The sequence below is a fragment of the Capra hircus genome, chromosome 24 (genome assembly GCF_001704415.2).
Source record: "Capra hircus breed San Clemente chromosome 24, ASM170441v1, whole genome shotgun sequence".
Lineage (NCBI taxonomy): Eukaryota > Metazoa > Chordata > Mammalia > Artiodactyla > Bovidae > Capra > Capra hircus.
In genome coordinates, this window is record NC_030831.1 from 56262182 (window position 1) to 56286709 (window position 24528).

Genomic DNA, 24528 nt, shown 5'->3' on the forward strand with positions numbered 1-24528 from the left:
CTCAGATCCGCATTGCAAAATAGAAAATGTGTGTGCGTGCTAAGTCGCTTTAGTCACATTGGACTCTTTGCGACCCCATGGACTGTAGCCCGCCAGGCTCCTCTGTCCATGGGGATTCTCCAGGCAAGAATACTGGAGTGGGTTGCCATGCCCTCCTCCAGGGGGTCTTCCAAACCCAGGGATGGAACCCAAGTCTCTTACATCTCCTGAATTGGCAGGTGGGTTCTTTACCACTAGCGCCACCTGGGAAGCCCCAAATGCAAAATAGCTAACCATTCATGTGGCAGTCATCTTTTTGTAAATTGAATGATGGATATATTTGATAAATGCAAAGTCAGTATTAATGATTATTTGTAGAAACGCAAACACTCCATTGTACTAAGCTCTTAGTTTTTATTCCCCCTAAAGTACTGTCTTCTGTTATCAGTATGCTGCTGCTGCTGCTAAGTCGCTTCAGTCGTGTCCGACTCTGTGCGACCCCATCGATGGCAGCCCACCAGGCTCCGCCGTCCCTGGGATTTACGTCTGGTGAAAGTCAAAACTACCTTATGTAGTGTGAAGTAATTGAAAATAAAGACATTATGTTATATTTCTGCCATGTTATATTCTAACATTGCCTGTATTTAAATGATATTTTTGTAGTTTGCCACTATAGTTTGACTTACTATTTAATTACAAGGTGAAGTTTTACACGCCATAGTCAGCTACACTTCAGTCCTTAATGTCTTTTGTAAAGAAAGAAATGTTTTATGCTTACGAGGAAGCATGAAATAAATAAGCTTAAAACATGTGTAAGAAAATTCTATGTGATGTTTTAATAACAGTTTATAACATGATCTTTCTGAACTTAGTTTTCTTAACTTTGAAAACTAGTAAATAGCTACTATGCTGATTATAGTTTTTGTATCATTATAAAACAACAAAGGACAAATAAAGCTAACACAGTACCAAAGGCTGGAACACCTGAATTAAAGAACAAAGTGACGAGTTAAATCTTTCTCTCTCTTTTTTAATGTTCTGCTTCATTCAAAAAAATTGATTTTGGGTTGTTTACAAGAAATAAACAGTATTTAGTTAGATAAAAATAAAGCAAAATCACAGTGAAGAGAAAATGAGAGAGAAACTAGATGAGACCACCAGGAGTCCACATGCAGAAATGTATGCCCACACCCCGCTCTATTATAGGTAGAAAATTCAGTCCTATGTTTCTTAGTAGCCAAAACATCGAAGGGGCAGCAGCCTTCCCCAAAGTGTGCTCCTTAAAACTGCATCTTATGAGATTGTGATGGTCAAATGAATGTAGATATTTGTAGGCCCTCTGTAGGTATAATTATCCTCATGTTACAGGTTAGAGGTTCTTAGAAGGTCTGTAGATAAAAACAACTGTAACTTGTGTTTCCCATGCACGTCTGGTCACCCATGCCCCTGCCTCCTGCTTTTTCTCATCTGATAACATGTCAACATTTCCTGATGAGGGAGATACTGTTCTTTAGCCAAAAAGTCTGCTCAGGCAAAGCGCAGCAGAGTGAGCTTTGAGAAGTTTCTCCTCTGGATCGCATAGAAGGGATGAAGTTGAAAGTGAAAGTCGCTCAGTCGTGTCCGACTCTTTGTGACCCCATGGACTATACAGTCCGTGGAATTCTTCAGGCCAGAATACTGGAGTAGGTAGCCTTTGCCTTCTCCAGGGGATCTTCCCAACCCAGGGTTCGAACCCAGGTCTCACCTGCATTGCAGGCGGATTCTTTACCAGCTGAGCCACAAGGGAAGCCTATAGAAGGGATCACATGTCTTAATATATAGTGCCTTAGATCTCCTCCTCAATAAATAGCCACAATAATGAGTTTCAGATGGCTATTTTCATACGGGTTCACCTTGATGTGAACCGGAAGCATAATCTAATAATTCACTACAAAGTTTTAAGTTGCTTATACATGGTCTTTCAGACATATAAAGACTCTAAGTTTTAATTTTATCCATTGTGGATTCAGTTCTCGGGAGCTATCGAAAATCTTAACCGTCTTTGATTGCTTATGTTATATTCCATCTTGTTCTTAAAATAGATGGAAGGGCACAAAACCGGGATGAGCAGAAAATACAGAGCAGGCTGTCTACCGAGCTTTTGTGTGTTAGTTGAGGCCGTGTGCCTGCCGAGGTTCTAGGCGGAAGCTGTGAAGCACGCCTGCACATAATACAAATGATCGGCTGTTCTTCAGAGGTGATTGTGGCAGAGGGACCGTGAGGATATTGTTTTTGAGCAAAGGAGCAGGGAAGAGCATGGGTCTGAAAGACAGTCACAGACAGACGCTCTGCAGACCACAGCTCCAGCTGCTCGCAAAGGGAAATTCAGGCGGGGAAAGAGAACACGTCATAACAGGTCAATTTCTTTCCAGGTCTGTCTGTCCGTATATAGCAATCATTTTAGTAAGGTCATCTTCAGATTTGAACAGCAGCTTTCTCTAGGTATCTTTTCCTTTTTAAAACTAGTTTTAATGTAGTCTTTTTCAAAGTGTTGTGTTGATTGAACTGGGTATTTTAGGTGTAATATAAAAGAAGAAAATTTTCGACATATCCTGGTGGTGTGGTTCGTGTTTTCGACAGCAGTGAATGTGTAACTAATTTTGATTTCACTGAGGACCAGATCCATGTTATTCCGAATTTAATCTAGATGTGATTGAGATTTATTTTTCCTTTCAGGCAAGAGTGCAGCACTGCATCTGTTCTGTAGCCAGTGACCACTCAGTTGGACTTCTAAGTTTGCGAGAGAAAAAATGCATTATGCTGGCGTCTCGTCATCTTTTCCCCATTCAAGTAATCAAGTGGAGGCCTTCTGACGATTACCTAGTAGTGGGATGTTCAGACGGCTCCGTGTATGTCTGGCAAATGGATACTGGTAAGAACAGATGAGACTAGAAAGTTAAATGAGTATATTCAGCTTCCTAGAAGTGAAAAAGCTTTTGTATGAGGAAAAACCCCTGAAATGTCAAAAGGTTGCTACTTGTGTTTCTCATCACTGCTTTTTATAAGGGATCTTATAATTATCAACAAAGAAATATTTAGATGTCCTCTAAAATATTTGTTGTACTCTCTCAGATACTTGTAGAGTAGTTCATTGATCTTTAGAGAAACATGAACAATATTCAACTTAGGACAGACATCAGACACCAGACAGCTAAGTGATTTCTATATAATTCTTGAGGCAAATTGTAAGATTAAAGAATCCTTTTTGCCCCTAGTTCAAAAACAGTGGAACAGCAGAAAAATAATACAGGGCCTTTAATTGGAGGAGATAATGGAAAGTTTTAAGTTCTCGAGAGAACATGTAAAATTTCAGGGTTCAGATATTTTATGTACGTGGCATAACATGCTGCAGATAATGTTTAGCTTAAAAATATAGGCCATGACATATGAAGTTTACATACAGAAACTTAAGGTTTTCCCTTGGAAATTTTTAAGTATGTAACTACGTGTTCATTAGTTTGGGCTTTTGAAAACACACTCGATTCTACTTTCACTGTCCTAAGTCATCTATCAGTGAGTTAAGCCTTTCTTTATGTTCCTAAAGAACGAACGTGCTATGTAATATTTCTACTACTTTTTTCTTTTTCTCTCTGAAACTTCTTCTTGTTTTCTTAAATACTCCTGTTTGAAATCGGACTATGTGTATACTTCTGGCTTGGACGGTGGTGTAAGAGGGAGCGCTCACAGGTCTTTTGGAGCAAGTAGCCATAATCTTCACCTATCCTTCATTTGCGGTCCTGGTTCTCTCTGATAGCACACAAGCAATTTTGACAAGAGGAAGCGTTCTTGAAGAGTGTCAGACTTCTTTACTTTGGCATTTAACTTTTTTTGAGGGGGCCTGATTATAAAACAGGTTCTTAGTTTTTGTCAAATTTTGAGAGCACAAAGTGAAAGTCGCTCAGTCATGTCCAACTCTTTGCCAGAATACTGGAGTGGGTAGCCTTTTCCTTCTCCAGGGGATCTGCCTGACCCAGGGATCAGACCCAGGGATCAAACCCAGGTCTCCCGCATTGCAGGCAGATTCTTTACCAGCTGAGCCACAAGGGAAGCTCAAGAGAGTACACAGGCATTAGAAAAGAAAGATGAACTCAGATTCACCACTGTTCAGAGGTGAACGTGGATACGTTTCTCTCTAGTCCCATTTCTACGTTTTAAACAACAGGTCTGCTGTCATATCACGTATGTAATTTTGTGTCCTATTTTATGTTCCTTTCTGTTGCACCCTGTCTGCTGACAGCACTGCTTGATGTTCGCTGATTTGGTCCACGCTACAAACCAGATGCACTTGACCCTTGAACAGCATGGGGGTCGAGGACCCCACCTTCTTCATAGTTGAAAATCTGCATATAACTTAAAGTTGGCCCTCCGTTCCCGTGTCCTCTTCATATCCGTGGTTCTCCATTCTTGGATTCGAATGACCAAGGATTAGGTGGTGCTGTAGTATTTACTGCCGAGAAGAGAAATCCATGTGTATGTGGATCCACAAAGTTCAAACCTGTGTTGTTTAAGGTTAACTATATGCAGAGTTTGTCTTGGGCTCTGGGAATCCCTGGTGGCTGAGACAGTAAAGAATCTGCCTGCAATGCAGGAGACCCAGGTTCAACCCCTGGGTTGGGAAAATTCGCTGGAGTACAGAATAACTATCCACTCCAGTATTCTTGCGTGGAGAATCCCATGGACTGAGAAGCCTGGCAAGCTACAGTCCATGGGGTCCCAAAGAGTCAGGCATGGCTGAGCAACTAACACTTTCACTTTTTCGCTGGAGTCAGACTCCTTGGTGTGAATTTAAGATCAACCATTTGGCAGCACTGTGACCCATGGCAAGTCTCTCAATTTACTCATCTGTAAAATGAAGATAATAATAGTTCGCGTTTTATAGTATTCCTGAGAGACTAAAATGACATAATATTTACCTGGTAAGCAGTAGATGTAAGTGCGTATCCATTATGTTTGTGTATTTTGTGTGTGTACTTGCATATGTGTATATTTCCTATTATTGTTATTTAACAAACATGCTTAACTTGTTGCTTTGTTGGCCTTGGGGATATGATCTTACTTTTATTTAGAATTTTTTTTTGAGAATTAGTACTAAAGAAAGTTATAGTGCTGATAATTATAAAATATTATTTTAAAATCCCGCATATATAAACAATTGATATATTGTTAATACAAGAGTACGTTAAACTTGTCTGGAACTTTAAACATTAACATGATAAAGAATATAATTTTCCTGAATTTCTTAGATGCAGAAATATATGGTACTTGAATACTTCAGATACTTGAAGGATATTTACAAAGAATATGAAAGTCTTTACAAATGAGGCCTTACTGGAAGATAGAATTACTTTTCCAGTAGTTTCCCTAGTAGGAAATGACAAATAGCTCCTGACTGTATGTGTACTGAGGATGTTATTTTTATAACTGGTTTACTATAATTAAACCCAGTACATAATATTGCAGTTGACCAATTATCTTCTGACCTTCAGGAGGATTTTGATAAACAATCAGTCAATATGGCGTTCTTAAATCAAGATAAAGCTAGGGAAGCAGAATAAATTTTGGACTTCAACCATAATAGGGGGTGTACGCTCTTTTTCCCTCTTTGCTATTCAGGTTTTAGCTAGTGATATAAAGGTCCCCGGGGAGCCAGGAAGGCACATCCTGAAGGTATTGACATTATTTATTAATTAAATAAATAAAAAATGAAGCAAAAATAAATCAGATTCAGCCCAGGCTTGATGTATGAAATGTGTTTAAACTCTGAGGAGATACTTTTTGCCTCTACTTCATGTTTTGGGAATGTATTTTTACAGATGAAATCATATTACATGAAAACTACTCAGGCATTTTGTGTAATTTTCTGTTTGCCGTTTTGAATTACACTGATGCTTCTAGCTTAACAGCACTTAAAAATGTCTTAACTTTATAATTTCATGAAGCATTTTGGTTATTTTTCTCTTCAAATGGGTAGTTTTTATTTTCAGTGTTCATTTCCTTATGAAATGAAGTTAAAGCTAGTAATACAAAACTTACAGAGATAGAGGTCCAAAATCTTTTGTTCTTTTATTTATCCTCTTAATTATATGCTGCTGCTGCTACTAAGTCGCTTCAGTCGTGTCTGACTCTGTGCAACCCCATAGATGGCAGCCCATCAGGCTCCCCCGTCCCTGGGATTCTCCAGGCAAGAACACTGGAGTGGGTTGCCATTTCCTTCTCCAATGTGTGAAGGGGAAAAGTGAAAGTGAAGTCGCTCAGTCGTGTCTGACTCTTAGCAACCCCATGGACTGCAGCCCACCAGGCTCCTCCGCTCATGGGATTTTCCAGGCAAGAGTACTGGAGTGGGTTGCCATTGCCTTCTCCGTTAATTATATGCAATAGTGCTTAATAGGGGGTTTTCCTGGTGGCTGAGACAGTAAAGAATCTGCCTGCAATGCCAGAGACCTGGGTTCAATCCCTGGGTTGGAAAGATCCCCCATAGAAGGGAATGGCTATCCACTAGAAGCCATGGAAATGATTATTCCTTCACAGCTCTGAGTAGTTAGAAAGTTGGTATAACAACCAGCAACAAGATTTGGCCAGCTCAACATCTTGACTCCTATTTACGAACTTATTTAAAAAGGTGGGTCACCGACCTAGATGGTGGCTGCTTCTTCATGGAGCATCCTGTAGGGATCAGGTCTCTTATTCTGCACATCTGATGTTCCCAGGAAGCATGTGGTGGTGTTCCCACAGGCCTCTGACAAGGTCAAGATCCTGTCTGTTGGGAGATAGTGGCATGCTTCAGGTAGTGACTGGTGCTGCAAGTTGTTGTTCTTATCTGACCATTACCAAGCCTTAACACCATTGTTATCCGCACTTTTTATCATTTTTGCTTCATAATGAAAGTGATTCATCATAAACCTATTCCTGTAGGGACAGTTGTCAGTTGTTCTTGTACAGTTGTGAACACCAGCAGTGATTGCCAAATATTAGAAATTACTGTATGAAGTCTTACCAGTTTACTTTGTTCTGTTACCTTTTTTCTTTTCGTTTATTCTTGTCCCTTCAGGTTTTCTGAAATATTCCTGTTTTTGCAATAACTTCATGAAATATGTGTTTGAGTCATTTTTTTAAACTTTAAGTATCCCAGAATATGAACTAATATGTCTACTGGCACAACATATATAAGGCGTGGATATCCAAAAACATTTATTTTGATTTATTTAAATTGATGGCTTTGCCTTGTTATTAAAATTACCAAAGAGAATCAGGAGGTGGTACTTCAGTCCTATCTTTTGTTATTAGTGAAGAGTTTGCTGCTGCTGCTGCTAAGTCGCTTCAGTCGTGTCTGACTCTGTGCAACCCCATAGACGGCAGCCCACCAGGTTCCCCCATCCCTGGGATTCTCCAGGCAAGAACACTGGAGTGGGTTGCCATTTCCTTCTCCAGTGCATGCAAGTGAAAAGTAAAAGTGAAGTCGCTCAGTCGTGTCCAACCCTTAGTGACCCCATGGACTGCAGCCTACCAGGCTCCTGCGTCCATGGGATTCTTCAGGCAAGAGTACTGGAGTGTGTTGCCATTGCCTTCTCCAGGTATTTTCTTCACATATTTGATCTTTTGCCTGCAGGATATAATACAATAGAGATTTGATTTTATGTTTCTGTTTCACAGGATATAACATAGTAGCATCATTGACTTTTCTGTATCTTCTATATTTTTGTTTTCATTCTATTACAAAAATAAGATAAGGACTTCCCTGAGGGCCCAGTAGTTAAGAATTCGAACTCCCAATGTAGGGGGCATAGGTTTGATCCCTGGTGGAAGAATGGAACTATTATAAGATCCCACATCCTTCATGGCATGGCCAAAAATTAAAAACAAACAAACAAACAACCACTGTAAGATAGGAAAGGCAGAGACACAAAGGATGAAATGGTTAAGAAAAAAGTAGTACTTTTCTAGTCAAGTGAAGTTTCTTATTTCCCTTTTGGAGTCACTCTGAAATTTTGAAGGAAGAGGTTATTCAAGTGAAAATATGACTCTCTTTTCAACCTTCCTCCCTGTGAGTCCTCTGTGTAATTAATTACTAAGTCCTTCCCATTAGGTAGCCATCACCTCCCTTTTTTCTTTACAGTGTACTATTTTTATATCAGGCTATATTTTTTAACACCATGCTATCTTTGGCTCCCCTGATAGTTCAGTTGGTAAAGAATCTGCCTGCAATGTAGGAGACCCCAGTTCGATTCCTGACCCAGGAAGGATAGGCTACCCCCTTCAGTATTCTTGTGCTTCCCTTGTGGCTCAGCTAGTGAAGAATCCACCTGCAGTGGATCCAGTGCCGGAGACCTGGGTTCGATTCTGGCCTGGGGAGTTCCACGGGGTCATAGTCCATGGGGTCACAAAGAGTCGGACATGCCTGAGCAGCTTTCGCTTTCACTTTAATGGTATCTTTATTGGTTTCTCTGTTTTCTGTTTCCACCTTCTAGTCCACCCTGTACTCTCCTGGCAAATTAATTATAGGAAATAAAACAATAACAACCACACGTGATTCATGCCACTGTCCTAAAGACAAAAACATAAACAATTTTAGTTCACATATCCTTTAAGACAAGACCCTCCACAGTGTGGTACGCGTCTACCTTTGTCTTATCTCCTACTGGTCTTTCATAGAGACTGGTTGCTCTGTGTGAGGAATAGTTGTAACCAAGAATAACTGGGTCACTATGCACTACTTCTTGTCTTTTATATCATGCATATTGCTGCTCATGATTTTCATTCATTTGGAACATTCTTTCTTTCTGTCTGCTTATTTATTTAGGCAGTATAAGGAATGCTGAAAGTGAAAGTTGCTCAGTTCTGTCCAGCCGTTTCCTTTTGCCTAATATTTTTCTTGCGGTGCAGGTCTATGAGTGATTCTTTCATCTTCTGTATATCTGAAAACCTTTTTATTTCACCATCATTTTGAAGATGCTTCTTTCTGGATATAGAACTCTGTGTTGACAGTTTTTGTTTATTCCTTTCAGTATTCCACTATCTTGCTTGTATTATTTCCAGTGAAAAATCTGCTATAACCCTTATCTTTGTTCCTCTATGTATATGCTATATCTAGTTTTTGTGACTTCTTAGAAAATTTTCTCTTTATTATTGATTTTGAGCTGTTTAGTTGTAGTTTTCTATATATTTCTTGTGCTGAGAGTTTGTTGTACTTGAATCTGTGGGTATATAGTTCTCAGCAAATTTGGTAGGTTTTGGCCATTATTTATTCAAATATGTTTTTGACCTTCCCCTCTCTTTTCTCTATTTGGAGACTCTGATATGTGCCTATTAGGATACTTGAAATTGCCCAGAGCTTGAGGATTATCTTTTCATTTTTGCCATTATTTTTCCTGTGTTTAATTGTATAATTTCTATTCTGCATTTTCAAGTTTTCTGAGCTTTTCTTCTGTAGGGGTTTAAGGGAGAGGAGAGGAGGCAGGTAATGCTACATGGGAGATCATTAGAGGAAGGAAAGACAAGAAAATGTTTCTGGCAGGCACTGATAAAACATATCCCTCCATTAAAAGATGTCCGTGCCTTTTTCCTTTCTGAAAAAATGGACTTTAGCCGTCCAGAGTCGTGTAGTGACTGTGCGTGTGTGTGTCTCCCAGGAGCGCTGGACCGGTGTGTGATGGGGATCACGGCTGTGGAGATCCTGAACGCCTGCGATGAGGCAGCCCCTGCTGCCGTCGACTCGCTGAGCCACCCGGCGATCAACCTCAAGCAGGCCATGACACGCCGCAGCCTCGCTGCTCTGAAGAACATGGCCCACCACAAGCTGCAGACTCTGGCCACTAACCTCTTGGCTTCTGAGGCATCTGACAAAGTAAGTTTTATACGTGGGCTCATGTGTCCCCATTCAGCTTCATTTAATGACACAGCTTTGACTCATCTTAGGGAAGCGTTTTGGGGCGATGACACTGGTGAATACTAAGCTTCTGTTTTTAAGCAGGTTTATCCAACACAGTTTTGGAGTGTTTCAAGTATTTGGCATTTTGAAAAAGTAACTTGTTCTTACCATTCAAACTATTCTAAAATGATTCCTACAGACTTGAGTGACTTCAGTTTCTGAAATTAGAATGAACAGTTTGTGTATAAGCCGTCTTCTTAACTTTCTGAGAATCTTCCTGTTGGAAGGTTTAGCGCTAGTGATATCTTCAGGAGAAAAAAGTAACAACTTAGGAACAATTGTGGCTTATCATTTGCTTTAAAAATAGGCTCCGATTTTACTAAAGTTAGGTCATTTGCAAGATTTAAGAAAATACGTGAGAATAGGTATGGTGAGATTGCACAAGTGCTGGCAGTTTTCTGCGAGACCCAAACTCAACCACACTTTCCTTCCTGATAGTTAAAATCAACCCACCAGTTACTTCCCTAGTTACCAGAACATGGTCTTACTAAAAGAAGAAGAGTCAGCCCGAGCTCATGAACTGGCCCCTTAGCATTAGTTTTCTAGACACCAGCTGCTCTCTCCTTTGTGGTCTTTGGTTCTGGGTTTTATTAAAACATTTTGTCTCTGGTAGATGGATAAATGAAGCTTAGAGACCATCTCAGTGCTTCATCTGAATCACACTCAAAATTCCTAGTTCCATCTAAGAATTCATTAGAATTGTGAATGAGTCACCAAATACTTTTATTTTCATTTTTTTATTCCTGATTCCTACTTTTTAAATGATTAGATGTGTGCATAAAAAGCAAAGGGGTTGAAAGGATTGTGTACGAATTTGAAAATTTGCCCATGAATTAGTGAGTGCTAATGACACAGGAAATATTTACTACAGGCAGCTCCACTGACCCATATCCTCTAATTGGCAGAAATAGTTGATCATTCTGTCTTTCCTGAACATATTCATGTTTTATTGGCTTTGTTATATGGAATGTTTCATAGGTTAGAAACATACAAAATTTCAAAAGGACTGTGAAATCCTTCTGTGATTTTTTTTTCATGCTTTCTGTCCCATGCTCTGTAGAATAGAAAACAGGCTGAAATGCACTTGCCATGCCTATAATTTATTTCAGGAGATCATGTGGATATTCCCTAGGAATTCAATGTTCATGGCACATTGTCTGATGTTCTGTATAATTCTGATATTAAGCCAACTTATAAAACAATACATTCAATGGCAAGTATGTAAGTTTGGTAATTCCCAAATATATTCTTTTTCTTGTTGATAGCCCCTAGAAGTAAAACTTTGGAAAAATAATGATATGACTAGCAAATTGAAGGGAAATAAGTGGTACAGTAACATTTATGAATGGCTTTTGTAAGTGGTCATGGTCCATTATGTGATTTTTTACAGTCTTGTTTGTCCCTGTTTTAATAGCGCATTTTATAGGGCAATTAGTGATAAAAGCACCAGATATCAGAGACACTACACTCATGTATTGTAAAATATATTGCTCGTGAACCTCCTCAGCCTTGTAGCAGTGGTAATTGTTGCCTGGCCTACAAGGGAAACAATTTTAGAAGGGGGGAAAGGCTTAGGGAGCCAAGGCTGCGGGAGGATAATCACTGTATGAAAAATGCATGTTGGCCAGACCATTAGGGATTTCTTTAGCTATCTTCTCATGTTGACTTAGAGGCTTCTCCTGAGGGGAATATTTAAAGAGCCATTTGCTGGATGACTTTCAAACCTCTGGAGAAATAGAGCCCACCCAAAGTTAAGAAAAAAAAAAAACAAACGAAACGTAACTAAGAGCCGCTCAGTGCCACATGACTTACTCTAGGAAACTGGATCTTTTTTTTTATCATGGGTCTCAATGGAAAGTAAAACCTAAATGGGAATACCGTATAGAAAGTATCCAGTTTTCTCCTGGTTAGTGCTGGCAATTGGGCTATTTGAAAGTAACAAATATTTTATATTGTTAATTAGGTTAATTTTGCCTGACATATACAGCTTTACAAGCAAAGATAATTTACTGTCCTGTGATTTTTTTTTCCTTCTTTCACTGGAAGAGCAATAAGGTGATAAGTAGAATTATCCTTTATTACTGTATTGAATGCAGTATTTGGATGCAATCTCAAAAATGACAGAATGATCTCTGTTCATTTCCAAGGCAAACTATTCAATATGATAGTAATCCAAGTCTATTCCCCGACCAGTAATGCTGAAGAAGCTGAAGTTGAACGGTTCTATGAAGACCTACAAGACCTTCTAGAACTAACACCCCCAAAAGATGTCCTTTTCATTATAGGGGGCTGGAATGCAAAAGTAGGAAGTCGAGAAACACCTGGAGTAACAGGTAAATTTGGCCTTGGAGTACAAAATGAAGCAGGGCAAAGGCTAATAGAGTTTTGCCAAGAGAATGCACTGGTCATAGCAAACACCCTCTTCCAACAACACAAGAGATGACTCTACACATGACATCACCAAATGGTCAATACTGAAATCAGATTGATTATATTCTTTGCAGCCAAAGATGGAGAAGCTCTATACAGTCAGCAAAAGCAAGCCTGGGAGCTGACTGTAGCTTAGATCATGATCTCCTTATTGCCAAATTCAGACTTAAATTGCAGAAAGTAGGGAAAACCAACAGACCATTCAGATGTGACCTAAATCAAATCCCTTAGGAGTGGGATTTGATTATATAGCAGAAGTAACAAATAGATTCAAGGGATTATACCTGATAGACAGAGTGCCTGATGAAATATGGACAGAGGTTCGTGACATTGTACAGGAGACAGGGATCAAGACCATCCTCACGGAAAAGAAATGCAAAAAAGGCAGAGTGGCTGTCTGAGGAGGCCTTACAAATAGCTAAGAAAAGAAGGGAAGCCAAAAGCAAAGGAGAAAAGGAAGGATATACCCATCTGAATGCAGAGTTCCAAAGAATAGCAAGGAGAGATAAGAAAGCCTTCCTCAGCAATCAATGCAAAGAAATAGAGGAAAACAACAGAATGGGAAAGACTAGAGATCTGTTCAAGAAAATTAGAGATACCAAGGGAACATTTCAGGCAAAGATGGGCACAATAAGGGACAGAAATGGTATGGAACTACCAGAAGCAGCAGATATTAAGAAGAGGTGGCAAGAATACACAGAAGAACTGTACAAAAAAGATCTTCATGACCCAGATAATCACGATAGTGTGATCACTCACCGAGAGCCAGACATCCTGGAATGCGAAGTCAAGTGGGCCTTAGGAAACATCACTACGAAGAAAGCCAGTGGAGGTGATGGAATTCCAGTTGGGCTCTTTCAAATCCTAAAAGATGGTGGTGTGAAAGTGCTGCACTCAATATGCCAGCAAATTTGGAAAACGCAGCAGTGACCACAGGACTGGAAAAGGTCAGTTTTCATTCCAATTCCTAAGAAAGGCAATGCCAAAGAATGCTCAAATTATCGCATGATTGTACTTATTCCACACACTAGCAAAGTAATGCTCAAAATTCTCCAAGCCAGGCTTCAACAATACGTGAACTGTCAACTTCCAGATGTTCAAGCTGGTTTTAGAAAAGGCAGAGGAACCAGAGATAAAATTGCCAACATCCATCTGCTGGATCATCGAAAAAGCAAGAGAGTTCCAGAAAAACATCTATTCCTGCTTTATTGACTATGCCAAAGCCTTTGACTGTGTGGATCACAATAAACTGTGGAAAATTCTGAAAGAGATGGGAATACCAGACCACCTGACCTGTCTCTTGAGAAATCTGTATGCAGGTCAGGAAGCAACAGTTAGAACTGGACATGGAACAACAGACTGGTTCCAAAGAGGAAAAGGAGTACATCAAGGCTGTATATTGTCACCCTGCTTATTTAACTTGTATGCAGAGTACATCATGAGAAACGCTGGACTGGAAGAAACACAAGCTGGAATCAAGATTGCTGGGAGGAATATCAATAACCTCAGATATGCAGATAACATCACCCTTATGGCAGAAAGTGAAGAAGAACTAAAGAGCCTCTTGATGAAAGTGAAAGAGGAGAGTGAAAAAGTTGTCTTAAAACTCAACATTCAGAGAAGTCAGATCATAGCATCTGGTCCCATCACTTCATGGCAAATAAATGGGGAAACAATGGAAACAATGAGAGACTTTATTTTGGGGGGTTCCAAAATCACTGCAGATGGTGAAGGTAGCCTTGAAATTAACAGACGCTTGCTCCTTGGAAGAAAAGCTATGATCAACGTAGACAGCATATTAAAAAGCAGAGATATTACTTTACCAACAAAGGTCTGTCTAGTCAAAGCTATGGTTTTTCCAGTAGTCATGTTTGGATGTGAGAGTTGGACTCTAAAGAAAGCTGAGCACCGAAGAACTGATGCTTTCAAACTGTGGTGTTGGAGAAGACTTTTGAGAGTCCCTTGGACTGCAAGGAGATCCAACCAGTCCATCCTAAAGAAATCAGTCCTGAAAATTCATTGGAAGGACTGATGCTGAAGCTGAAACTCCAATACTGTGGCCACCTGATGTGAAGAACTGAGCCCTTAGAAAAGAGCCTGATGCTTTCGTTATTATCCTTAAATTTTCAAATGATGAACCTAAAGGACATTTGGACGGAACATAGATTGGCAAATTTTTCTCTGTAAAGGGTTATATAGTGAAAAAATAAAAAGGCTTTGTGGTTCATATCACTTGTGTCACGGTGATTCAGCTCTGCCATAATAGTGGTGTTAAAGAGCTATGCCTGTGTGCCTGCTTAGTCGCTCGGTCGTGTCCGACTCTTTGAGACCCTGTGGACTGTAGCCCGCCAGGCTCCTCTGTCCATGGGATTCTCCAGACAAGAATACTGGAGTGGGTGACCATTCCCGTCTCCCGGGGGTCTTCTTGACTCAGGAATCAAACCTGAGTCCCCTGCACTGCAGGCAGATCTTTTACCATCTTAGCCACCAGGGAAACCCCAAGAGGTATAGACCGTATGTAAATGGATGAATGTGACTGGCTCCCAATAAAATTTTATTAACAAAAATAGACAATGGGCTGCATTTGGCCCTGGGTCATAGTTTGCTGACCCTTGCATCTGAAGATGGCATTATTGTATCAAGGTTGTAGATATAGTTCCCCCGTTGAATGACCTTTGCTTCATTTTTGAAAAGCAGAACAGAGGAGTGTTTAGAGGCCACGTTCTGATGACAGATGTATCTGTGTTCCAGTTGCATCTCTGTAACTTCCTGCCTGTTGGTGACCTCGGACAAGTAACCTCCAGTGATCTAGGTTACACATGAAATTGAAAGCAAATTCTTAAAAGGAAGTAAAGGTTGACAGTATATTAGAGAAACGAAATAACACCAAGCCTGGGGAATAAAAAAGAACATATGGAGTTAATAATAAAGTCATTGCTCATCATTAATAGCTGTTTTGGTAGAAATAATTGGGTCAGAAGTCAGGATACAATGAGTTAGGAAGGACCATGAGATCAAGTGGAGGTACAGTGCGTGGAAGAAGTTTGCTGTTAGAGGAAAAGAAGAGAGGAGTTAGCTTCATTGGTGGTTGCAGGGTTAAGAGCAGAGTCGATGCTTTGGGAGCTCACTGACGCTTTTGCTGGTGGAGGGAGCTATCGGTGGGGCTGTGGACGAGGGCATGCTGCTGAGAAGAAAGCTGGAGGGTTCACCCTTATTGAAAACTCTTCGCTTACAATCTGTAATGATGAAAAGAGGGAGGTGAATATAACAGGTTATTTTCAGCAGCAGCATTTTCAGCGGAAGAAGAGTCATATTTGTTAAAAAAAAAAAAAAAGAAAGTGGTAATAATCCCTTGAAGGGAGAGTCATCTTTTTTTTTTAATCCGTCATTCAACTCAGAACAGGCGCTGTGCTGGGTTAGGAGTTAGAGGACTTGTACGATGTAAATAAATAGGAGGGTCGTAACTGGCATGTAGTGATATTTGAGGAATGCATAAATGAATATGTCAAGAAGCATGTCTGGGCATATCTGGTGATCTTTTTGACAAGTTTTCCCATAAAGCGTTTGTCAGACACTGGTTCTTGGTGAGGCGATCTTGACGGATGGCTTGGGCCAGTGGGATTTTATCAGTGAAGCTAGAAACCTTGTGGCCATGGAATTCATTTCATAGGCCTACTCTGTGTGACTTTTTATTGGGCCTCCTTATATCTTAGGCTGGAGAAGGAAATGGCAGCCCACTCCAGTACTCTTGCCTTGAAAATCTCATGGATGGAGGAGCAAGGTAGGCTACAGCCTGTGGGGTTGCAAAGGGTCAGACACGACCGAGCGACTTCACTTTCAATTTTCACATCTTGGGCATTGTATCAATCAGAATCACCCTATTTATGTTGAAAAAGAATGAAGTTGAAGAAATTGAAAAGTGGCCAGAATGATTTATCTTTTACCTTGCATTTCTCTCTCTGTTGTCTAATTAGTCAAAACCCTGAAAAAATGAATGGGCTATATTTGCAAAGGTCAGTAGCTTTGTATTCTGTGTAACTAGGCGATAGAATGGGATTTAGAAGTCAAATATAACCTACTGAGAACATACTCTGTGTCTTTCGCTTGCAGAATTCATTCTGTAAAAAAAAAAAAGAATTTTGTACCGATCGAATTGACTTTATGATTCATTGTGAAAAGGGCACTTGTCCGGTACAGACAGGGACAAGTCAAATGACGTTATGTACAGATACCAGGCCTTTCTGGTGAAGTGTTTTCAGCCTTAGAAAAATTCTTATGATATGTCTGACCTTTGGAGAATCAATTAAACTTGCTTAACATTCTGTCCCCAAACTTTAATGAATATCTTAAAAGAAAATGTGAATATGTTAATTGTATATTTATTATATACTTATATATGAGCTCAGCTTTGGGTTCTTCTAAGTGGTTATTAAAATAAAATTTTTAAATTACACTAATTACTGTTTAATTGTTAATAAGTAAAGTTAGGGAGACCTAGCTAAGCAGCCAAACCTTAAGGAAACAAGGGAGTGAATGTCTCACTGTAGGAGAAGAAGGATTTATTAAGTGCCTGTGTGACCAGTGATTCCCCTTAATGGAGGATAATAGTTAGAAACCGAATCTGGATGCTTTGTACGCTCCTGGCTCCTGCGATGACGTTGTGTCCAGTCCCTCTCAGAAGACAGAGCTGGACAGTATGTTTACAAGGCATATACAGTGACTCAAACAAATGTATTAAGTATTTCTGTCTTCCTAAATATATGAAGTACCTTGGACTGACCCCATTACCTCCAGTTCTAAGCAGATACCACAGTGCTTGTTCTAGGCTCCCCTCTTGGCATATTATAACTCTGCTCACCTGTGAGAAACCTCACCCAGTATTTCCAGTGGATTGATCTGTTCCGTTCCCCCTTTATGTAGACAATTTCCTTCCCACCCCACATCTCCTTTTAGGTGTGCCGACCAAAAGCTTACCTCCCACAAAGGAGAACCGTTTCCTTTTGATTCTTAATGTGTTTTTACCTTCCGCCGTCTGCTTCTCTTAGGCATGATCAGTTGTGTTTATTTATTCTTGTGTTTCTTTCTGTTTAGGTTTCTTTGTCAAAGTGATGTTTTAGTTTTAATTCTTTCTTGAGTTCAGTCATTTCATTTCTGATTTTTCTAATTCTTATTTGTGGTGTTCTTTCATAGTGAGTATCATTTTAAAAATGTTCTCTAGCTTGTTTTGAAAGAGCACATTCATTTCAGTCTGCTTCTTAAACATGTCTGTTTTCTTGCTTTTATTGTCTCTCTCTCTAATAGTAGCTTTCTTTTATTATGCACGATCTTAGTTTCCTGACCAGGGATCAAACACGTGCCCCCTGCAGTGGAAACATGGAATCCTAGCCACTGGATCACCAGGGAAGTACTGAACTTATTCTCTCTTGGCCTGCAGTAATTTGACCTCAGTACTTTTTGGAATATTACTTTGTGGGATAATTTTTCCTAGATTTTTTAATGATTAAATCAGGCAGCATTTTTAGCTTCACAGGACCCTTTCTGTTGTTTCACGTGGTTCAGTAAGATGGTGACTTGCTTTCTGACCGTTTCTGGCACTGTTCTTCGCCTTACTTTTTTTTTTTTTTTTTAATTACCTGTCCATTTGGATTACGTTCTTAGCACTTTCTCATTACCAGGGCATCCTTCCCTAGAAGGGAGCCCTGAGGCATCAGTGTTGTAAGGGCCTCGGGACTCTGATGTACCAGCCTCACATTTCTCACAACTGGACTCTCGTGTTTACTTGCTGTTGAGGTAGGTGAGGCCCTCCCAGGTTTAGCTGCTCTTCCCAGATTTATTTTTCAGATGAGTGTCTGTTGGCTCTTACAGAGTTTTTGTGGCAGAGCTCTCAAGTACATTCCTGCTTCCATCTTCCCTCCTTCCTACAGCGTGCCTGACACCAGGAGACTTTGTAGCTGTTGGTAGCCTTTCCCATCCACTTGAATTTTGGAATTTATGGGTATACTTCATCACTTAGTTCTGTTGAAAATGTTCTTAGTGAGTTTCAGTTATGCCATCTAGTTGCTCTGTCCGTTTTTATGGGGGGATTTGGAAAAACCCAGTAACTATGCTGGCATCACTGCTGTGATCTTCCCAGAATCCCCTTCAGTCTCTATATTCTTGATGTTAAGTATAAAATTCAGTGAGATGCATTAGTTAAAGACAAATCATGTTAAACATTTAAAATCTTACCTGTGTATTTTTTGAACTAGATGAAGCATATATGTGAATATATTTTTGCTGGATCACACTGGTACGATACCAGTGTGGTTTTGAATTTCAAGGACAGATACTTTCTATTTGGGCTTCCCTCATGGCTCAGTGTTAAAGAGTCTGCCTGCAATGCAAGAGACCCAGGTTCGATCCCTGGGTTGGGAAGATCCCCTGGAGAAGGAAATGGCAACTCACTCCTGTATTCTTGCCTGGGACATCCCATGGACAGAAAAGCCTGGCGGGCTACAGTCCATGAGGTCGCAAAGAGTCAGATGCAACTGAGTGACTAAACGACGACAAAGGTATTTTGAAGTAATTTGATAGACATGTAAAGACTCATGACTAAAAATCAATGCGTTAGTTCTTTGGGTAAGAAATAATTTCTTCCCGTCTAATATGATTGGGAAATCTGCTCTTTATTAGACCATACAACATATTTTCAAAGTTCTTGACTTTTGTATCCTCTGTTAGAAAATAATTGAATAGGTCTAGGTCAGGAACGGAGAAGGCAATGGCACCCCACTCCAGTACTCTTGCCTGGAAAATCCCATGGGCAGAGGAGCCTGGTGGGCTGCAGTCCATGGGGTCCTGAAGAGTCGGATTTGACTGAGCGACTTCACTTTCACTTTTCACTTTCCTGCATTGGAGAAGGAAATGGCAGCCCACTTCAGTGTTCTTGCCTGGAGAATCCCAGGGACGGGGGAGCCTGGTGGGCTGCTGTCTATGGGGTCGCACAGAGCCGGACACGACTGAAGCGACGCAGCAGCAGCAGCAGCAGTGAGATGGCTGAGGAGACCCAGAAAGTATTGCAGATACCTGGCCTAGACTGATGTGATCAGGACTGGCTTCTTGGAGGAGGGGGCGTTGAAGAATGAGTGGAGTATCGTCAGGTGGGGGGTGTGGGTGGTGGTGTGTGTTCTGGGAGTAGCAGGTGGCAGGTGCAGGGAGGGGAGTGGGGACTGACCCCTGTGCTCAGTGGAGCCGGGGGCCCACCGAAGACACACGGGTGGTAGAGGGAAGCGAGCCATCCGTGTGTGCCTGGCAAGCCCTAAAGCATTCTCTCTCACCTCAGTAGCTTTCAAACTTGAACAAGAAGTAGCGTTAGAATCCTTCCCTCAAAAAGAACTTTTTGTGAAAGCCAGTGTGGCCATCAGATCTGAGGATACATTGGGAAGAGTATTAATTGAAGGATGGTTTGTGAGCTGTGTTTGGCAGGACCTAGTGATCTGTTGGGCTTCCCTGGTGGCTTGGCTGGTAAACAATCCACACGCAAGTGCAGGAGACCCCAGTTCAATTCCTGGGTCAGAAAGATCCCCGAGAGAAGGGAACGGCTACCCTCTTCCGTATTCTTGGGCTTCCCTGGTGGCTCAGCTGGTAAAGAATCCGCCTGCAATGTGGGAGACCTGGGTTCGATCCCTAGGCTGGGAATATCCCCTTGAGGAGGGCATGGCAACCCACTCCAGTATTCCTGCCTGGAGGATTCCATGGACAGAGGAGCCTGGCCCGCTGCAGTCCATGGGGTCGCAGAGAGTCAGACAGGACTGAGTGACTGAGCACAGCACACGTGGTTTGTTAGGCAGAGTGGGTGAGGGAGGTTAACTCAGCTTTCTGGCTTGTTGACTGACTAGACGTGGCTCTGCCCGGTGTGAGGGAGAATGTGGGATCAGCTTTTGCGGGACTGACGCAGAGTTGCTTTGTGTATGATGCGGGCTGGGGAGAACTTGAGGGAGGGGTGTGGTGGCGAGTATCCAGGTGGAGGAATCGCCCAGGCCCACCGCGAAGCGATCGAGGTCCCTCAGAGAGAGCAGATGGGCTGAGAGAGACTCAAGATCTCGACCCGAAGGGGAGGAGAGGAAACGTGGAGAGCAGGGGTGAGGGGAGAACCCGGAGGATTGCATACTGGCAGACAGGAAGTTGGGCGTTTCCGGAAGGGTGGAGCGATCAGCTGTGCCAAACGCAGGCAGTGATGAGAACGTGTGTGTCCGTGAGGTCACTAGTGTTCTTTTCCAGACTGTTCTCCCAGGATGTGTGGGCCAGAAGCTGGACTGTGGTGGGTTCAGAAGTGAGTGGGCTTCCCTGGTGGCTCAGACGGTAAAGAATCTGCCTGTAATGTGGGAGACCCTGGTTCGATTCCTGGGTCAGGAAGATCCCCTGGAGAAGGGAACGGCTCCCCACTCCAGTATTCTGGCCTGGAGAATCCCATGGACAGAGGAGCCTGGAGGGCTATCGTCCAGGGGGTCGTACAAAGTTGGACACGACTGAGCGACTGTAAGTTCACTTCAAGGACTGAATGGGAAGTGTGGAAATAGACATAGCAAGTACAGAACACTTTTGAAAACTTTGCAGGAGAAGGGAGGAGAAAGAGGATAGCCAGAGGGGAATGCAGTCCTGGAAACAGGTTCGAGTGCGGATTAAGGGTACAGAGCCATGGGAGAGAGGCAGGTTCATGATCAGGATCTGGAGGAGACAGCTGGTGACGCTGGGTTCCACGTGGGATGGGAAGAAGGCAGAGGGAAGGCAGTTGGCTGTGACCTGGGGGAGGAAAACTTCATTTTCTGAAACTGAGTTTTAAGGGGAGACGCCATCTCTGTGACATGAAAATGCACGTGCTGATGGAGAAGCTGTGGAACTTCCCGGGAGACCCAGCCCCGATCTCTAGGGAAGGTGGCTACAGGGACCCGCGGATTTCTAGCACAGACGAAACAGCCTCCTGGAGGAAGATGCCACCTAGGACTTTAATAGCTGGAGAGAAGAACTTAGGGCCTGGCTACAAAAGTGCCGAAAGACAGACTGCCTCTCTTGATGGGGGCCAGTACAGCCAGTGACTTGGAGTGGAAGCCAGTGCTATTTATCATTCTGAAAACCCTAGAGCCCTTAAGAAACAGGGAGAATCTCCTCTGCCAGTGCTCTGAATGGAACAACAAAGCACAGCCATTTACAGCATGGTTTACTGAGTATTTTTAAGCCCAGCATTTGAGATGGTAGTTTGGCCACCTGATGTGAAGAGCTGACTCATTAGAAAAGACCCTGATGCTGGGAAAGATTGAAGGCAGGAGGAGAAAGGATGACAGAGGATGAGACGGCTGGATGGCATCGCTGACTCAATGGACGCGAGTTTGAGCAAGCTCCGAGAGATGGTAAAGGAAAGGGAAGCCTGGCCTGCTGCAGCCCATGGGGTCGCAGAGAGTTGGACACGACTGAGCGGCTGAACGACAGCAACTGAGACAACCTGAGACTGTTGCCCAGAGTGAAAGATACCTTCCAAAATCCGGCTGCCGGTTGGCAGGGAGCCTGGCGGCTGCCTATGAGCACTGCTGGAGATGCACCGTGGGAGTCACACTTTCATGCCTGTTACCACCACACCCATTCTGCAGCTCATGGACCAAGGGGGTAATTGCAACTTGTAAGTCTTCTCATTTAAGAAATGCATTTTGTGAGGCTGTAGCTGTTATATTTGGCATGTTTGGTGCTTCCTCTGATGGATCTGGGCAGAGTAAATTGAAAACCTCTGAAAAGACTTGGCTTTCTAGATGGCCATAGGACGTTTGTGATTCACGAGAAGAGCTCAAAATATCAACCTTCATAGGAGCTTGGAAGAAGTCCACTCCAACCCTCAAGGATGCCTTTGAGGGGTTCTAGGCTTCAGTGGAGAAAGGAACTGCACATGTGGTGGAAATGGCAGCAGAGCCAGAGACGGAAACGGAGCCTGAAGACGTGAGCGGGCCGCTGCCCCCTCGTGATGAAGCTTGCGCGGACGAGGAGTGGTTTCTGCAGGTGAAATCCGCTGCGGGTGAAATGTTGGAAGATCCCTGAAATGACCACAAAGGATTTAAACTGTGACATCCGCTAGGTTCATAAAGCAGCAGCAGAGTTTGGAGATTGCCTCCCAGTTTTGAAAGAAGTTCTGTGGGTAAAATGCCGTCAAACGGTGTTACCTGCTAGAGAGGGATCGTTAATGAGAGGAAGAGTCCATCAATGCAGCAAACTGCGTCACTGTCTCATTTTAAAAAATCGTCGCAGTCACCCCGGCTTCAGCAGCCATCACCTTGGTAGGGTCAGTGACCATGAGCATCGAGGCAGACCCTCCACCGTCAAATAGATGATGACTTCCCGAAGGCTCAGGTGATGGTTAACAGGTTTTTGGTTTGTTTGTTTGTTTTTTCTTTCGATTTTGTTCAGCAATAAGGTGTTTTTAATTTGGTAGGTACAGTTTTTAGGCATAATGCTGTTATGCTTACAGTGTGGGTTAAACATAACGTGCCTGGGCACCAGGAAACTAAACAGTTCACGTGACCCATTTTATTGCGATGTCACTCGCTTGATCGCAGTGGTCTGGAAGGATCCCTGTACGTTCAGAGATTTGTCCATTTTTCTTCCACACATCTCTCTCTTCTTAGTTTGTCAAGACACCTGTTTTTCTTAATCACAGTCACACCTCAGTCCCATAGCAGCGATCAGCCTTGGTGAAAGTCACACTTTCTCTGGGAGTGGATGGGTTTAGAGGAAGGGGTGGGACAAAGACAAAGGAGGGAAGTCGAGGTCATAAAGCAGGATGCTAGGTTTTCACAGTCTGATGTAAACTGGCTCCCAATATTTTCACCTATATTTCAGTAAATGTAGTACAGTTGACCCTTAACAACAGGGGTTTGAGCTGTGTGGGTTCACTTGGAACCTTTTTTTAATGGTAAACACCACAGCACTCCAGTCCAGGAGCGGTGGAATTTGTGGATAAGGGGAACCATGGTTATAGACGGCTGACTGTAAATTACACGCGGAGCTTTGACTGCTCGGATGGGTGGACGCCCCCAGCCTCCGAGTTTTTCGGGGGTCAGCCGTCTCCGCTCTCCGCAGCGTGTGGAGCGGCCTTGTTCCATCACCCACCCCGCCCCAAGGCTCGCAGCCGGCTGCTGCCCCTCATCTCCGGAGCCTCGGTTTGACGACCACTACTTCCGCAACGCTGCTGAAGGTTTTCAGGCGATGCCGCTGAGTCTGGCAGTCAGCTGAGCCTTCTCAGACGCTCTGGCGCTTGGTTTGTGGGTCTGGCCTGGTGCTCGCTCTCGTGTGCGGTACAGGGAGGCAGCAGATGCGCTCGCTTACGCGCGGTGCCTCTGTCGGGGCTTCTTCGCGTTAGCGCTGCTGACGTCTGGGCGTGTAGTGCTCTCTTCTCGGGACTGTCCTGTGCAGTGCAACGTGTTTCTTGGCGCCCCCGGCCTCCGCCCACCACACGCCACCAGCACCCTCTCCAGAGGTGCCTCCCGAAGATGTCTGCAGACGTTGCCAGTGTCCTTTGGAGCTGTGTGGGGGGGGGGGGGGGGGGGGGGGGACTGCCCCTGGCTGAGATCCGCCGCTTTCTATCTAAGCTCCTCAAAGGACCATTTGCTTTTTCTCGTGTTTCCAGCACCCAGAAGTGCTCTCTGCGTTATAGTGAGCAAGCCACTACTTGAAGGTTGATTAATGTCGGGTGGGTTCACCTTTTCCCTCATCTCCCAGCCCTCCATCTCCCGAGTCTCTGCAGAAGGGACACTGAGAACCTCTTGATGCCTTGAATCAAAGGTCAAGTAGATACAGGAGGGCCTGAACTTCCTGCTCCATCCTGACTACTGACAAGCTGTGAAACCAGTGTGACTGACTAACCTCTTAGCTTCCATTTGTTTTTAGCTTTAAAGTGTGTGTGTATGTATATATGTGTGTGGGGGTGGTGGTGGTGGTGGTGTAATGTTGTAATGAAGTTAAATGAGCAATGTGTTTGCAAACATTGATCCCAGTAGGTATAACACTTGTTTGATACTCCTGATTGATTGATTGATTGATTGCATTCATTCGGCCGGTATTGAGCGCCGATGCTGAGAGGGCCCCAGGCGAAATCAGTGGAAAGTGTGTTAGTCTTGCCTGCACCCCACAGACCC

General features: G+C 42.8%; 1 protein-coding gene across 3 annotated transcripts in view; it reads left to right on the forward strand.

Moving 5' to 3' along the window:
* The window catches only part of WDR7 (WD repeat domain 7), a 354279-nt gene that overhangs the window by 65377 nt on the left and 264374 nt on the right, over positions 1-24528 (forward strand). For all 3 annotated transcript variants that reach the window (XM_018039552.1, XM_018039554.1, XM_018039553.1), the window contains exons 13-14: positions 2695-2890; positions 9645-9859. In XM_018039552.1, the coding sequence (XP_017895041.1) occupies positions 2695-2890; positions 9645-9859 (411 nt within the window). The remainder of the gene's footprint in view (positions 1-2694; positions 2891-9644; positions 9860-24528) is intronic.